At 40.8% G+C, this 17,294-nt stretch overlaps 1 protein-coding gene across 4 annotated transcripts in view; it reads left to right on the top strand.

Moving 5' to 3' along the window:
• The window catches only part of LOC108900100 (glutamate receptor 2), a 104,873-nt gene extending 100,337 nt beyond the window's left edge, over nucleotides 1–4,536 (top strand). For 2 of the 4 annotated variants that reach the window (XM_018700948.2, XM_018700947.2), the window contains exon 19: nucleotides 1,095–4,536. In XM_018700948.2, coding sequence (XP_018556464.1) covers nucleotides 1,095–1,229 — 135 coding nt within the window. In that variant the 3' untranslated portion in view covers nucleotides 1,230–4,536. The remainder of the gene's footprint in view (nucleotides 1–1,094) is intronic. The other 2 variants (XM_018700946.2, XM_018700945.2) reach the window with 1 other exon arrangement.
• The last annotated feature ends 12,758 nt before the right edge of the window (nucleotides 4,537–17,294 follow it).

Raw genomic sequence — 17,294 nt, 5'->3', positions numbered from 1 at the left:
TGTCAGGGAGGTGACCAAAAACCAATCAGTTTCTTTAACAGGAAAAAAAATTCTCTGATGAGGCAGAAATTTAGCCATGGCAGAACTCCCAACACTATGTTTGGCAAACACCAGGCACTGCTCATCAGCTAGCTAATACCATCCCTACAGCATGGTCGTGGCAGCATCTTGCAATTGGGATGCTTCTCAGCAGCAGGGTCAAGGATACTGGTCAGATTGGAGGCAAGGACAAATACAGCCAAAATAGAGTGGTCCTTGAAAAAAAACTGTTCAAGAGGACACATGGATTGGAGCACCTTTCATCATAACACTTTATGACACAGGAACACTTGTAATGACAACCTGAGTCATGGCTCACATGGGCAGTTGCCCATTGGATTACATTGCAGCAGCTTCCAAAGATTTAGTCCTTATAAATCATTTACAACAGGTCATCCAACACTCATATAGGTTGCTTGTTCCTACTCTCTGGTACGACCCATCAGAGCGTACCAGCTGCAGGCATAGCGGAGCTTCCTGATCATGGGAACAATAGCAAACACACTGTTAACCTTGTTAACATTAATAATCATGCAGTTAATTTTGTGGAACTGTCTCAGTTTAGTTAGGGTTAGGGACAAAACATTATAGGTTAGCTTTAGGCACAAAAAACTACTTGGTTGGGGATCGTGTTTTTGGTTGACCCCTGGGTCCAAATAGGAATCGTGTCAAATCTCTGTGTTTTGTTAAACCATCCATCCACCCCAACTTTATAACACGAACTTTGTTGTTCTTTATATTTCATCATCTACTTAGTTCCCAGTATAAAATACTAAGGCTGATGTCACTAGATATCATATGGTTCGTAATAAGCTGCTGCACAGATGACCTATGGGCTCATTTTTTACAAGAGGATGGTCTCATCATTTACACCCAAAAACATGGTCAAAGATTCAAAAAAGAAAGCAAATAAGCATATTTCCCAAAATAATGAACCATTTCTTCAAGATTAGTTTTCAGTAGTAGTGGATGATCTACCAGAAGCAGCTGTCTATCTAGTTTTCGTATTGGTGTGATGATTAAAATATAGTTAACATATTTTTTTCCTTGTACAGATGAAATTCACAGATGCAATGCGCTCCAAAGCTCGTCTGTCCATCACAGGATCGACCAGTGAGAATGGCCGTGTCCCAGTGGCATACCTCCGCCCAGGATTACCCATGAGCCTCAGCATGACTGATCTCTCCTGACCACACTCGAGTCAGTGCCTTACAGCCAGTCAAGACACATAGTTCCTTACCCTTCGAAAGTAAATGGAAATGCTTGTCATCTCCTTTGATGACAAATTACCACTCACAGAAGCTTATCTGCCCTAATTTTCAGTCTGGAGTTTATCATACCATATTTCTCAGAGGACTCGTGATCTCACTCTTTAACATCTAACCTAGCAAGACTGGACAGATGTCCTCCAACCACTTGACTGTCAGGCATCAGCAAAGACCTGCCCACCTATGGAGGGAATCACTTGACCGTCAGCAAGTAATAGCTGGTCATTTACAAATTCATGAAAAACAAGCACAGGGGACAGTTTTCTAAACAAACCCACATCATTGTTATGTAGATTTTTTGCCATGGAGGTTCATCTTGTATAGAGAATTAGTACAATAGTGATACTGACACTGATGCAATGACAGCATTAATAGGGGATGTGATTAGGAATTACTGGAATAAAAGCAGAATCTTAAAATGAGTGTAAGTGCTATGAACAAAACTAATGAAAAATCACATCTACAAAATAATAGTAATTTGACAGAAGATAATGACACTGATATTATTAGTAATTGTTTATTTCTGCCTGAAAATCCCTTATTAGTAGAGACTTTTACCAGACCCAGGAGATACATGGACTGGCGCGCGCACACACACACACACACACACACACACACACACACACACAAGAAGACATGCACTATACACAGGAATGGGCAAAAAATAAGTCTGTGTATGTGTATATCCTATCTATCCTCCTGTCAACATGTATGATTGTAGATAACTTTTGTAATTTATTTTAAAGTCCCTTTGTAAACAATTTTAACATTGCTGACTTAAGTAAATCCTAGTAGTAGAATCAAGAAACATCAATCAAATGCAACTGGGGGACACTGAGAATTACTGGGTTAAAACCAACACAGACTGCACAGTTTTCATTGGCATAGACCTGGATTTAAATCACACAGTTGGGCACCATTATGCTGGATTTGTGTGGTTCACAGTAAAAAAGCAAACGTGGCGTTGTGTAGAGTCTTCTTAAGCCAATATTGTGTGATTTCTGTGTAAAAGAGGTTTTACTGTGTGTGTAGGCAGAAGCGTGCTGTTGTATGAGTTATCCAGGTTAAGGACTTGACAGGAATGTGGTGATGTATAAATTAGGTAGGATACAATAGAAACACACTCATAAACAGAGATCTTGAAATTATAACCTGCAAACTGTACACAGAAAGTAACCATGGAAACACTGTCACATTGTTGTCAACCTGGAAGGGGCTAAATTTTAAATAAGACATGTCTGAAGTTGAGTTCAAGCATCCTACCAGAGACAGTCCCAGTAGTGTATCTGGTTTCAGGTCAGTTTCAGATCGTTCTGTGTAAAGCTTCAGACTGAGGCCACGTGTATTGCACTGTGGCCTTTGCAACAATCATCAGATATTCATCCTCTTTACTAACTTTTACACCCTGAAAAAGGTTATAGACATGCACCCTGTTAACTTTTCTATTTTTCTTCTTTAAAAAATGTAAATTTCTTACCTCGCTGTGGAATCAATTGACTATATTATTATCATTAGATTGAAATAAAATGTGAAATCAAACTAACTTTAGCAAAATGAAATCTTCTACTCTCACTAAATAACAAAAAAGATCATCTCAAGAGCATCCATCCAGGATTAAATGGAACAATCAAAAGCATATTTATGAAACAAACTTGTAGTCCCCAATCACAAAATGAGAGAATGTGACGTCACTATGACATCATCATTTTTTATTTTTTAGATGAGACAACAGTCCTCCAGTGCCATAGAAGACAATATACAACCATTTTCACTTGCTGCAGAGGACTTAATTGGTGGATAAATGAGAAACACTGCCCATTCCTGCCTATAGATCAGCTCACTAATACCGCAACATAGACACAAATATACATTATTACCCATACAGTACATCAGTACACACTGACATACATTATATCTGATACACACGTCTTTGCACACACACATGCACATAATTTGGAAGCCAACTGGAAGATGTGCCAAACAGACTGAGAACCAATCAGAGCTCTCCGTGCTCAGCCAATGGCAGCTGCTGATACTGAAACCTGAGCCAATAGGGAGCACTCAATGCTGTAAAGTGGATTAAAAAACTGAACAAAAACCTTTGTTGTAATAACTTAACTGCACTGATAATGACAACAAAGAAGAGGAGGATGAAGAACTAAGAGAGAATGAAGAGAACGATTGCATGTCACTTTGAGTTTTTTCTTTCAGATGAACTTGTCAGCCTGAAGCTTTGTGCCTGGCTGCAATTTAGTGTTTAATAATGATAGTAATAATTATATTAACAATATTAATTGCAGTATTAATGTGGTTCTTGTTATGTATAGTGTATGCTTTTAAGAACTCAAATCAGCTATTTCATTCACCAGGATTTTTTTTTTTTTTTTTAATTTACTTTTTTGGAGCTGCTAGTTAGGAGCTATCTGGTTAGCAGAAAAGCTAGAAGAAAAAAAGATGTGATAAATGCCAGGTAAAGAAAAGCTGAAAATGTTTTCTGCCTCCATTTCCTCTCATTGATTCATAGATTTTTTCATAGACCACATGTGGTAATTATCACAAGATTTCATAGTGTTATTATCAAGTGAAAATGATTTACTGAGAGAAATGTGGAAATGATCACTCTTCACTTCACTGACTTTGCCTCGGGTATAACTTCATTTTCTATTAAACTCATCAATTTTGACTGAAATGTTGTAAGTTGTGTGTGTGTGTGTGTGTGTGTGTGTGTGTGTGTGTGTGTGTGTGTTTCTATAAGTGCAGCTCAAAGCCCCAACAAAGTATTGAGTGTATAAATTAACATACTTGTCAGAAGTTGGACATTCCTGTGCTGTGTATCCTTTTTTGTTTGATGATATAAAATATTCTGATAATTTGAACTGCATTTCTGATTTTCATGAGCTATAAGTCAAAATGATCAAAATTAAAACCAAAAAAGGCTTGAAATATGTCACTTTACATGTACATGAAATGAATATGAAATAAATGGCAGTTTACATTAAATTATGAACCAAAAATAACTTTTTCACTATATTCTAATTTTGTTTATATACAAATCTCCTTCTCACCGACCCCCACAGTGATGATGATGTCATTGCTGTTATAGATCACTTTCTGAAGGTCCATGATGCAGACTTCTACAAAAAAGGGATCTGTGTGACATCACAGATGGACTGAGTGTGTAAATGTAGGAGTGAACAAAGCTGAAAAATAAATGTTCTTCTAAAACTGACTCCTTCTATCTTAGGCCATGAACTTATTAATCTTCCCTGGATCCTGGAATCTCAACAGTTACAATGTCGCCTGGAAAGGTTAGTTAAATTGCCAAAGAGCAGAGTGAATAATTTATTCCCCACATATTACCACAAACATTCAAATGATATATTGATAATTTCTTTATGATCTGACCATTGTCAATTTATTAGGCCAAACATTCCTGCTTTCAAAATGTTATTCTTAGAAAATACACAGAGACATTAAACAGCACTCTATAAGATACAATGTCAGATGATTAACAATTGATGTGTAATTTGAGAGGGGGGTGCTGAACGCCTCTAATCTCACTAACCCATCTGACTAAATTAACCATTACTCAAACAATGAAATATCATGTCCACTGGCCTCATGTGGTTGGTAAAAATGATTTTTATATTTTTGCAGACAACCTCCAAACTGCACAAGCTAGAAATAAAAATCTCTTTTCCCTGGGTTCTGGCATGCACCACATTGTGCTATATATCACAGACTATTTCATTTCAATATTGAACAAAGACATTGTTTTGAAACCATTAAAAACAACAGATGGTGCCATAGTGTTCCTCAGTGAGTCATTATTCATCTTTGCTCTTAACCTCTGTATCTCTATCTGGCTTCTCTCCTCCTCATCAGTGTCATGGTCAAAGATGTAATCCAGAGCCTTACGCACAGTATATCTCTTAGCCATCGTGCTGCCACAGAATGAATTGAGCAAGGGTGAGCAAGGCCTCAAAAAAGCTTTTAAACCAGAGGTGCGAGAAAGTTGTATGTATCATTGAAACAATGTTGCAGTTGTTTTATGTGAATTGCCAACAGGTGTGGTTCCCATAGGGTAAAAATTCTATGATAGATAGGTTCCCATGGAAGTTGCCATGGAGGCCAAAAAAGGGCATAAGGTGTGTGTGTATGTGTGTATGTGTCTCTGCTCAAAGACACCTGCATGTGGGGGTGTGAGAAAGGAGAGTATCTATTTTATATACCAACTGTAGTCTTACCCATTCATTTCTAATGACCTGTCATATACATCAAGGGTGTATACAGGTTCAATAAAAGACCAAAAAATTAATAAAAATTCTAAGAATTTATCTTGCGTGTTCAGATGCCATGTGTGAACAAAGTCGTGGAACCTCATGACAAACAGATGAAATTAACTGCATTTTTTGAGAGAAAACTCTGGTCAGAATACAACAGGAGGGTTAAGACCATTTTATGACACTAATACAATGACAATATAATAGCATAATAATGCAAGTACTCCTCTTAAAAGAGCAATGAACTTTTCAATTCTCAAGAATATTTAGACATTGGAACTGAAATGAATAGAATTTTAAACTATCCAAAATAACAAACAAAAATTGCATATAAATAAATATTTAACAGTTGGCACAAGGGTATAGAGAGTCATAGAATCATTCATATCTTAACAGGCAATATATAGCCCATCCAGTTTCTCAGTGGATAGGACTACACAATTGTTTATAAATTGTTTTTAAAGTCAACATATTGGCTCCTTGTCTGTCTCATTTGGCTTAAACCTTAAAGTATTCCCACACCAGAACTGTGGAGTGTGACTTAGAGACCATTCATTATAACCAATATGTATATATATTATTCCAAACTGTCTGGCTGGAATTATGCAAAAAACAAAAACAAAACACTTCATTGCTGTCGCTGTGTATATACTAGGCATGTGAGGATTGTGTGTCTGTATAGAGGAGCTGCCTTAGCTCCAAAGCCTCCATCCATCCATTATCTATACTGCTGCGGGCAATTTAGAGTTCTTTTTCTAACGTTGTTCGATGTTTCACTGTGGGAGTCGTTTTAGCGTGACCAACTACGGAAAGCTCCAATGACACCATGTCTGTCAGTGACAGGCAAGTCAAACTGTGCCTGGGGCTTGTCCCCTGTATAACAACACAGTCAACCAGCCCCAAGCTCCCTCAGCTCTTCCAGGTCAGTTTGTCTAGCTGCTTAACCGTTCATAGACGAACCATCAAGGACCATGTCGCCAAACGCAGTTTTTCTGATCAAAGTCTGGATTTTCTGAGTAAAACCTTTGCAAGTAACTTTACGGTTACACTAGTGACTTGAAGCAGTGTCCGCGTCAAGCTGTTCCTCAGGTACCCTGTATTTGATTACCGGTGTACCGGTGATTGTGTTGCAGTGTACCGGCTAACGCATTATGGCGAGCCTTTGAGGGTCCGGCTAGCATGAATTTGTTAGCTGAGCCAAGTGCCTGGAGTTCTGCAACATGTGGCGAGCAACTTCTAATGCTATGCGGCTAACTAGGACTAAACTAACGCAATCACAGACAGGCTGCCGCTTCACTGTGCGCCTAGTACAGTACATTAATTCAGTCTTCCCCTTTCCAGTCACCATGTCCTCGGCTGATACCCCCACCAAAGGGTCGGAACCGAAGAATAAAGAGGCTGCATCCCACCTGTGCCCCACGTCATGCGGGTCATCCATCTGGGGCAGGGACCTTCATTCAATGTGCATAGCATGTATGGGTGCTAAACACACTGAAGCATTGCTAGTGGACCCGTAGTCACGTCCTCACTGTGTGTCTGTGCCAGAAAAGATACTGGAAAGGCGGCTTAGGGTGCCGGGTGGCCAACAACCAGGACCCAAGCCTGTCTGGAGCCACCCCAAAAGCCACAACCAGCACCCATCTGCCACAAGCTGCTCCAAGCTGGGCAGACATCATGGATGCAAGTGTGTGGAAGCAGCGCTGTCTATGTTACAGAAGAGCGGCATCAGAATATTCTCGTATATAGACGATTGTCTGATATGCTCCCAATCATGGGATCCAGTGATCAGAGATTCTGCTAGGGTGATAGATCATCTCAGTGATCTGGGGTTCAGCATCAACTGGGCAAAAAGCCGCGTGGAACCCGCGCAATGTGCAGAATATCTCGGTCTCAACATAAACTCCCTCTCCTATTGCGTCACGCTATTGGAGGGGAGGTTAGCGTCTCCCCTCCTCTCCCTTTTCCAGCTGGGAAAGTTCATGACGTTCAGACTTTTCCTGCGTCTGCTCTGCCTCATGGCTTCAGTGATATCTGTTGTACATTTGGGGCTTCTGAGGATGAGGGATTTTCAGTGTTGGGTGGCCACATTGTGCCTGTACCCCCGTCCCACTGGGAAAGGTGTCATCCGGGTAACCATGACGACAGATGCATCCCTATCAGGATGAGGGGCAACCTTGCTGGGCAGAGGGGTGAATGGCACCTGAAGCCCGGGGCTGGCTCGGGCTCACATAAACATCTTAGAGCTTTGGGCAGTGTTCTTTGCACTAAAGCATTTCCTTCACTTTCTCCAAGGTCGCCATGTCTTGGTAAAAACAGACAACTCCTGGCCCCTAGTTCCTCTGTGGGATCTGTCAGTGGTGCTAGACGCATGATCTCATCACCCTTTTGAGCCTATGGAGGCTGTAGGGATGAAGTTTGTCTCTCTAAAAATGATTCTGCTCTTGGCTTTAACCACAGCCCTTCCTAGCAGAGGCTAAACACTTTGTGTCCAGTGTGGGAACTGCAGGTGTATGTGAGTAGAACAGCAGGGTGCAGGAAAGCTAATCAGCTGTTCGTGTCCTGAGCTACTCCTCATAAAGGCAAGCCACTGTCTCGCCAGAGGCTGTCTCACTGGATTGTGGAGGCTATTTCTCTGCCCTATAAGTGTGGAGGTTTGCAGCCCCCCAAGGGTCTCAGGGCTCATTCCACAAGGGGTATGGCCACTTCACAGGCTCTGTTAAGGGGAGTGTCAATGTAGAACATTTGTGCGGTAGCAAGCTGGGCTACCCCTCACACTTTTGTGAGGTTTTATAGGCTTGACGTCTCTGGGCCGATCCTTGGCACAAGCACTGCTAGAAGTGAACACACCAGGGTCAGTGTAATTATTGCTGACAGGCTGGATATGTTTGTGGCCTCGGGAAGCTTATGCTTTCTGGGAGTGGTCTATATCTATTCTAGCAACATTAGAAAAAGAACTTTGGGTTACTTAAAGTAATCCCTGGTTCTTTGATAACAGAGTGGTGTCATTGGAACTAGTTGGTCATGCCTAAGCAATTCCCATAGTGAAAGACCTCACTCCACCAAATGTCATTTTCCTGCTGGCTTGTGTTTTTGTTACAGGTAGGAGCAAACACACAAAGTCCAGGTTGGGGGAGGTTTATAAATTAATTCACTTATAAATATTAAACAATTCCAAAGCTTTAAGAAACTCCCTAAAAATTGTTTTCCAATAGTTACTGTAACCACAACCTTTCATGAGCAGAATAATAAATGACATTAACACGGGTACATTCAGTCACATAAATTGGTGCAGTTTACACTCATATCACTAGAGGGCAATCAATGACCACATAGGTGTTTTATTACAGTCAGTATGGTCAGGTCTATCAACTGTAATCCACATTCAGCATGAAAAAATGTGTCTAATTTGAACAAGTTGCAGAATACAAACCTATAAATACGTAAACATACACACATTTAGCTTTGGCAAAGATATTTTTAGGAAGTGTTAAGTTCCTCTGTAATGTTTGTCTCTCTTCTCATTCTATGTACCATATCATGAAAAAAATCTGCTTCATAAAATGAGTTTGTCATTTATTTGTCTTGTTCCACATTTATAAGTCTTGGTTTGCCAGATGCCATGATGGTCTGTTCTTACTGTCAGGTAAAACCAGACAAGTGGAAGACTTATAAACTGTACTTGTACTTGTACATCCATTGTGGAGAGTACACTTTCATCAGTGTGACATAGCTTTCAATTAGTCTGTAAATCCATGTATTTTTGAATGAATTTGTTGGAAAATAATTGCATGTAGAATAACTGAATGCCACCGAACATTTCAAGGGAATAATATGTCATTTAAAAGCATGGTAACCAATTTCTTTGTTTACCACTCAAGAAAGTGTGTATTTTAAACATATGGTTAATTACATGTTCAAGTAACTGATATTGGTGAACAAAAAAATCACTATATTTGCAGGTAAGTTGTATTTTTCTAAAAACAGCAAAGCCATTTTTTATGTTAAAGGAGACCCAAACCTGAAGTTTATCAAGTGTTTAGCATTTTGTATATTAAACAACAGGGTCAATGATGGACCAAAATTAATTGTTTTATCTCTTTTTTAAGAAAAAAAAAAAGAAACATTTGATACCATTTTGAAACTTGAAATTGTTTCTCAGTAACTACAACAGTTCATTTCAGTCCTGTTAACTGCAGCATAAGGATACAAATTCATTATGTGCAATATTTTCATCTAAGAATGGATGTGCAAAACTGGCAGTGAAGTATGTAGAAAATATGTACAATATTACAACATGTGCTACTGTTAGTGAATAAATACAGATACAGATATAAATACAGTCTCAGTACTTTCAAAGCATATGTACAGGTGGCAGTGTTCACCTGTCACACAGGTGAGTTGTTGTACAGTGCTATGGAGAATGGCAGAAATGATTTCCTGTAGCGTCTCTTGTGACAGCGGAGAATGAGTCTGGTGGAAGATGAGCTCCGCTGTCTCTGTATTGTATCATGAAGGATGTAGGAAAGGCTCCAAAGTCACCCGTTTATAGTTTAGTTTTAATGGTATTCTGTGTCATTGACCTGCTGTGTTTCTGACAGGAGTTGGTTGAGAAGGGGAAGGCCTTTTCTACAATTAAAGTGTACTTAGCGGCTATCTCAGCATGCCATGTCGACTTTGGAGATAAGCCGGTGGAACAACATTCTCTGGTCTGTTGTTTCATGAAGGGTGCACGCCACAAGCTCCCAGTTTCCAGGCCCCTAGTTCCTCTGTGGGATCTGTCAGTGGTGCTAGACGCATTATCTCATCACCCTTTTGAGCCTATGGAGGCTGTAGGGATAAAGTTTGTCTCTCTAAAAACGGTTCTGCTCTTGGCTTTAACCACAGCCCTTCCTAGCAGAGGCTAAACACTTTGTGTCCAGTGTGGGAACTGCAGGTGTATGTGAGTAGAACAGCAGGGTGCAGGAAAGCTAATCAGCTGTTCGTGTCCTGGGCTACTCCTCATAAAGGCAAGCCACTGTCTTGCCAGAGGCTGTCTCACTGGATTGTGGAGGCTATTTCTCTGCCCTATAAGTGTGGTCAGTAATCCAGGACACGGTGGACATACTGACACCCATCCTGGGCAGCTTCTCACTCAGCACCAAAGGTTGGATGGTATTAAAGACACTGGACAAATAAAAAAAACATGACTCTCACTGTGCCTCTACTATCATCCAGGTGAGAGTGGGCGTGCTGCAGCAGCTGAATGACAGCATCATCCACACCCACATGGGTCTGATAAGCAAACTGGAGTGGAGTTAGAGCAGGTTTCACCTGTGGTACTAGGTGGGCCAGAACCAGTCTCTCCAGGACCTTCATCATGTATGAAGTGAGGGCAATCGGCCTGAAGTCATTGAGGCCAGATGGTGTGGTACTAAACAGGATGTTTTCAATGACTCCGGTACTCCAGTGACTCCTTTCCTGCAGCAGACTCAGGTTCAAGATGTGTTGCAGGATAGTAGACAGCTGGGTAGCACAAGACTTCAGGACCCTGGGGCTGATTCCGTCAGGTCCCGCAGCCTTGCCCTGGTGGAGTTTTATAAGCTGTTTCCTAACCTTGTCCATTGTCACAGTCACATGAGGCAATGTGGTCGGAGCAGGGGTTTGCAGTCAGAGGTGCCGTGCAAGTGGGGGTGGTGGTGGAGTCGGTGTCTGAGAGGGTGTGAAGACTGGTCTTATGTGGGAAGGCCCAGAAGGGGGTCCTGAGCTGAACCTGTTGAAAAACACGTTCAGCTCATTGGCTCTGTCCAGGCTGCCCTCCTGTTAATGGTCTTTGATGCCAAAGCCTGTGATCTGCTTCATGCCCTTCCACATTTCCGTAGTGCTGTTCTTCTGAAGTCTCTTCTCCAGCTTCTGTCTGTAAAAGTCTTTACACTTCCTCAGTCTCACCTTCAGTTCACACTGTATCCCTTTCAGTTCCTCCTTCTCTTCAGTCCTCAAGGCTCTCTTCTTCCTGTTAAGAAGATCCTTCAGGTCACTAATGATCCAAGGCTTGTTGTTTGGGAAACAATACTATGAGCATACAAAGCATATTCTAGTGATTTGCCAAAAATGTGCATTTTAAAAATAAACATCAAAGAAATAATTTTGGTAACAGGACTAAACATTGGATGGACCATCTCAGTTGTCGTCACAATATAATCAAATATACAGAAAGAAAATGAGTGAACTTATTTTTGTTCTTTCAAAGACCTTCAGAAGACCCAGATGACAAAACTTCTTGTTGAACATGTGACTTGTGAGTTTCAGAGGCAGGAATGTTTTAGGGCATGCTATTTTGGTAGGTGTAATGGGACAGTCCATAGTGTCCCCACATTAAAATTCTCCATCTTCTACTCACTTTTTTTCATGGCAGATTCAATGTGTCAGTTATTTTATGTTTATGTTATTTCATTGTAACTTAACACTGTTTAGCTGCTTAACTTGCACACTTGGACAAAACTAAAATTAGGTTTATTCTTAATTGTTGGCATTTTCAAACAATAAAGCATCAAGATAACAAGTTTGACTGGGGTTACTTGACTGTAATCCTCCCCAAATTCACTGCAATGCAGAGCTACTAAAAGTAACATACTTGTTCTCCAGCAGTTGATGCACTAGTTATGAAGAAAGCCCTTTTATCAAACAAAACCTTTAACCCTGTGAAATCATGTATTATAAAATGCTCCATTGCCTTGGAGGAAACATGAGGTTACTACTATGGGTGACACTTACGAGACTTAGAGATTTACTTTCAGCCTTAAAAGGATCCCAAGACTTTTAGCTATTAAATTTGTATTCAGCTTATGGATATCTTGTACAGTTTTTGCACAACCCCAGTTTACATTTTATGCTTTTCTCTAGCTATTTTTGAGTTTATAATGGATGTGTTTGGGAGCATGTTCGAGCAAGTTAGAGTGGGTGACATCATGCAGTGATCCATTTGATAACAAATGATAACAGATTGGGATCTGGGGAGTTTGGAGCCCAGGTCAACGGCTTTGGCTCTTTGTTGTGTTCCTCAAAACATTTCTGAGCAATTTTTGTGATGTGGTGGGAATATCATCCTGCTGGGGTAGGCCCCTGACATAGGGGAGTGTTGCTACCACTGGAGAGGTGTGTGCTTGGTTTGTGACAATATTCAGGTGGGTGGTATGTGACAAAGTAACGTCCAAATGAATGTCAGGACCATAGGTTCCTCAGCAGCACATGGTGTTATAACAAGATGATCGATGTTATTCACTTCATCCACCAGTGTATAAATAAGCAGTAAAGAAACTCAAAGGCTGTCAAATGTTTCCATTCAGTGTTATTGAAAGTTAATGTGTTTCTGTTACTGGAAAGTTGAATATGCAGTTTGTGCGTGAGGTGTTCTGTAAGGTCTAACTACAGAAAACAACCTCACATTCTCCCCCCGCTAAACTGCATGAGTCTCTGGATGCAGGTCATAGACTACATCACACACCACCATATTCTGAACCTGTGGGAAACACTGCAGCATCTCTCTTCTATCTATTGATCAAAAGTTTGGACACACCTTCTCATTCAGTGGTTCTTCATTTTTCTTATTTTCTACATTGTAGATTAATACTGAAGATATCAAAACTATGAAGTGTTAAATAAACCAGAGTAAGTTTTATATTTTAGATTCTTCAAGTAGCCACCTTTTGCTTTGATGACAGCTTTGCACACTTCTGGTATTCTCTCAATCAGATCAGAAGGCAGTGACCAGGATGGTTTTCAGTTAACAGGTGTGCCTTGTCAAGAGTTAATTTGTGGAATTTCTTGCATTCTTAATGTGTTTGAGACCATCAGTTGTGATGTGGGTCAGGTGGCTGTGGCTTAAGAGGTAGAGCGGTTGCCCACTAATCAGAAGGTCGGCCGGTTCAATCCCCGGCACCTCCAGTCCGCATGCCGAAGTATCCTTGGGCAAGATCCTGAACCCTGATTTGCCCCCGATGTGTGTGTCATTGGTGTGTGAATGTGTATAAATCTGTCAAAAAGCCCTTTGTATGTTTACAGTACACAGTTCTATACAGTGAATAGTGCAAACCATCAAACCACCAAATGCTATGATGAAACTGGCTCTCATGAGGATTGCCCCAGGAAAGAGAGTTACCTCTGCTGCAGAGGATGAGTGGTTTTTGCCATAATATGGATTAGAACAGTGGTCAAATAGGGATATTCACCTGTATAGAACTGTGTACCAACTCTACCTCTGCACAACACAACTGATGGTCTCAAACACATTAAGAAGGCAAGAAATTCCACAAATTAACTTTTGACAAGGCACACTTGTTAATTGAAAACCATTCCAGGTCACAACCTCACGAATGTGACTGAGAGAATGCCAGAAGTGTGCAAAGTGGTCATCAAAGCAAAAGGTGGCTACTTTGAAGAATATAAAATATAAGAGTGGTTTGTCTGGTCTGACACTTTTACACCTTTTCCATTTATAGTGTACTTAAGTCACAGAAAATATAAATAAATATGTAAACTTTCAGTATTGGTGTTTTCATGAATGCGAGATTTGGCTTAATTTGTTAAACTGTTGCTCATGTTGTGCTAATCATTTTGTTAAATCTTTTTTCAAAGGACATAAAACTCAAAAGGTGGGCAATGTTATCTACAGAGCGTAAACGTAAATACATTTAGTTAAAATAAATAAACAGCCTGAATTATGAAGTTGCTCCAGTCACGGGCGACTGGAAAAGTACTTGTCTGATACTTTCATAAATATTTCTGTAACGCATTTGTGTAGAAGCTTACATTAAAAACTGCCATGCTCCACTCTATTTTGCCTTTACAACAAGCCCATTTGTGATTCTACTCCTTCTAGGGGCTTTGTAATCCATCATGGAAACTGGCGTCATTTTTCTGTATTTCCGGGAAAGAAACAAGTTGATAAATCCGTGTTTTGTGTCTTTATTTATGCATTATTTATCATCAAAATTATCTTTAACGTGTTCTGATTAATGAAATTCATGGCAGCCATATTGACTGTGTGTTGTTGAACCCTGCGAAAACAGCTGATCCAATGAGAGTCGCAATATGGTGGATCCCCAATTTACAGACATTACTTACTACATTTATGCTGTGTCCTTAGCATTTAGAGATCTAATCTAGCATGAATTCACCCTTCAGAGGTAAAATACTGTGCCAAGATAGTAATGTCAAAGCAGTCGATCAGTCCGCGTGCGCTTGTAGAGCGCTGTAATGCGCGCAATAAAAATGACGCTCACAAAGGATACGGTCGGGTTCTGCCCCCAAAACAACCCGGGGGAAACCGAGGGAGTTTTTAGAGATTATGAATATAGAGGTTTTGGAGATAGTGGTGCCCTTATTTTGAACAGTTTTGTGCCCTGGGAGTGCAGTGTGTGCGTGATGTAGCTCTCTGCCTGATCCTGGTCAGAAACAATGGGGCGGAATGGCCTCAGTGAAAAAAACAAGTGGACGCACAGACATAAATGTAAATATCTTCTGTTGAAAAATGAATAAAATTTTATATATTTTAATTCTGTTTTATTTTTTCTTTTGGATTTATGGTCTTAGAACTTCTTATAATGTCATGTAGCATTATAGAAACTTACATATTCAAATAGCCCAGGTTGTGCTGAGGTCCGAGGCACAAGTACACTGACAAAAGCGGCCTAGAGGGTTGGGATAAAAGGTGGGATGGTATTGATGAAGAAGAACAGAGGTGGGAACAGTGCTATGGTTACAGATGTTATTTTTTCCAACCTTAATAAATACAATGGAACCTAAGGGCCAAATTCAAGACATCCACTGTGCTGTTGCCACCACAGTGGATGATGAGGACAAACATCCTGTAATAAATATGAAAGTGCTTTTCTTTCTCGACAGTCATATTTAGGGTAATCTCTCATAGCAGTGTTGATAGCAGCACACAGATGTTTACCTGCAGATTGCACATTCACAGTAACAGTAGTTTCTAAATCACCCTCAACTCTCCACGTTCTGTGCTATCAATTCACGTTATCTTCTGCTACCGAACTCTCAGCCATGGCCTCTTGTTCTCCTTCTCCCTCTCCTGCCTTCTCTTGCTCTGCGTGTCAGATGTTCAGTTACACCTCTGCCTTGTTTAATGATAATGGTATGTATAATAAATGTAGTCTGTTTGCTGTACTCGAGGCGAGGCTTAGCAAATTAAGAGTCCCGGCTCCACACTATGGAATCTAATTCAGCAGCTAATGCTAAACAGCCCCCTGTAGCCGGTGCGGAGCAGCCTAGCATAGCTCCTGTTAGCATTCCCCTGGCAGTTCCCGAGCAGCCGGGAAAGCAGGCTGGCTGGGCAACTGTTCGTAAGGACAGGTGTAGTCATAAGCAGAAGCCCACTGCCAACCACCACCCAGTTCATGTTTCAAACAGATACTCCCCGCTCAGGAACTCACCCGCTAAGGAGCCAACTCTGGTGATTGGCAACTCCGTTTTGCGGAATGTGAAGATAGCGACTCCAGCGACCATAGTTAAAGGATAAGGATAGTTAAGGATAAGCGTAGATATAATAAAATTGTTATTCACGTCTGCGCTAATGACACCTGACTATGCTAGTCGGAGGTCACAAAAGTTAATATTAATTCGGTGTGTACATTTGCAAAGACAATGTCGGACACCATAGTTTTCTCTGGTCCCCTGCCCAATCTGACCAGTGATGACCTGTATAGCCGCATGTCTTCACTCAGCCGCTGGCTGTTGAGGTGGTGTCCAGAAAACGACGTGAGCATTCATCCCATTTTTGATGGAGCATCTCTCATATCTAGAAATCTGACAGAGTTTATTAGGAAGCCAAAGCCCTGACAATCCAGAGTTCAGGCCAGGAGACAGATCTGCAGTCTTACATGCTTCTCTGAGCCTCCTTTAGAGCAGTCACACCCCCATTACCTCATAGAGACTGTGTTTGCCCCCCAACTATTTAAATTAACTAAATCAAAGGTCAACAAAAGAGGATTTAGTCACAATAATCTCATAAAAATCAGCACAGCCACCTCAAATGTTCAGCAAAATAAAATAATTAAATGTGGATTACTCAATATCAGATCTCTCTCATCCAAAGCTGTACTAATTAATGAGTTGCTATCAGATTACCATCTTGATCTATTCTGTCTGACTGAAACCTGGCTGTGTCAGGATGAGTATGTTAGCCTGAATGAATCCACCCCCCGGCATTGTCCTGGCTCCCGGCTTCACTGTAAAGAATCTGGGCGTCATCTTTGATCAGGATATGTCCTTTAACTCACATGTAAAACAAACTTCTAGGACTGCCTGCTTTCACCTGCGTAACATCACCAAAATTAGACATTTTCTGTCTCAAAAAGATGCAGAAAACTAGTCCATGCATTTGTTACTTCTAGGCTGGACTACTGTAATTCATTATTATCAGGCTGTCCCAACAAGTCTCTAAAGACTCTGCAGCTGATTCAAAATGTTGCAGCACGATTACTGACAGGAACTAGGAAAAGAGACCATATTTCTTCTGTGCTAGCCTCTCTACATTGGCTCCCGGTCAAATCCAGAATAGAATTCTAAATCCTCCTCCTCAATGGTCAGGCTCCATCTTACCTTAAAGATCTCATAGTCCCCTACAATCCCACTAGGACACTGCGCTCCCAGAATGTCGGTTTACTGGTGGTTCCCAGTTTCTAAGAGTCGAATGGGAGGCAAAGCCTTC

This window comes from Lates calcarifer, linkage group LG5 (assembly GCF_001640805.2).
Source record: "Lates calcarifer isolate ASB-BC8 linkage group LG5, TLL_Latcal_v3, whole genome shotgun sequence".
In the NCBI taxonomy this organism is placed as follows: domain Eukaryota; kingdom Metazoa; phylum Chordata; class Actinopteri; family Centropomidae; genus Lates; species Lates calcarifer.
The sequence above is the reverse complement of the archived record's forward strand: the minus strand, read 5'-3'. Positions and strand labels throughout refer to the sequence as shown.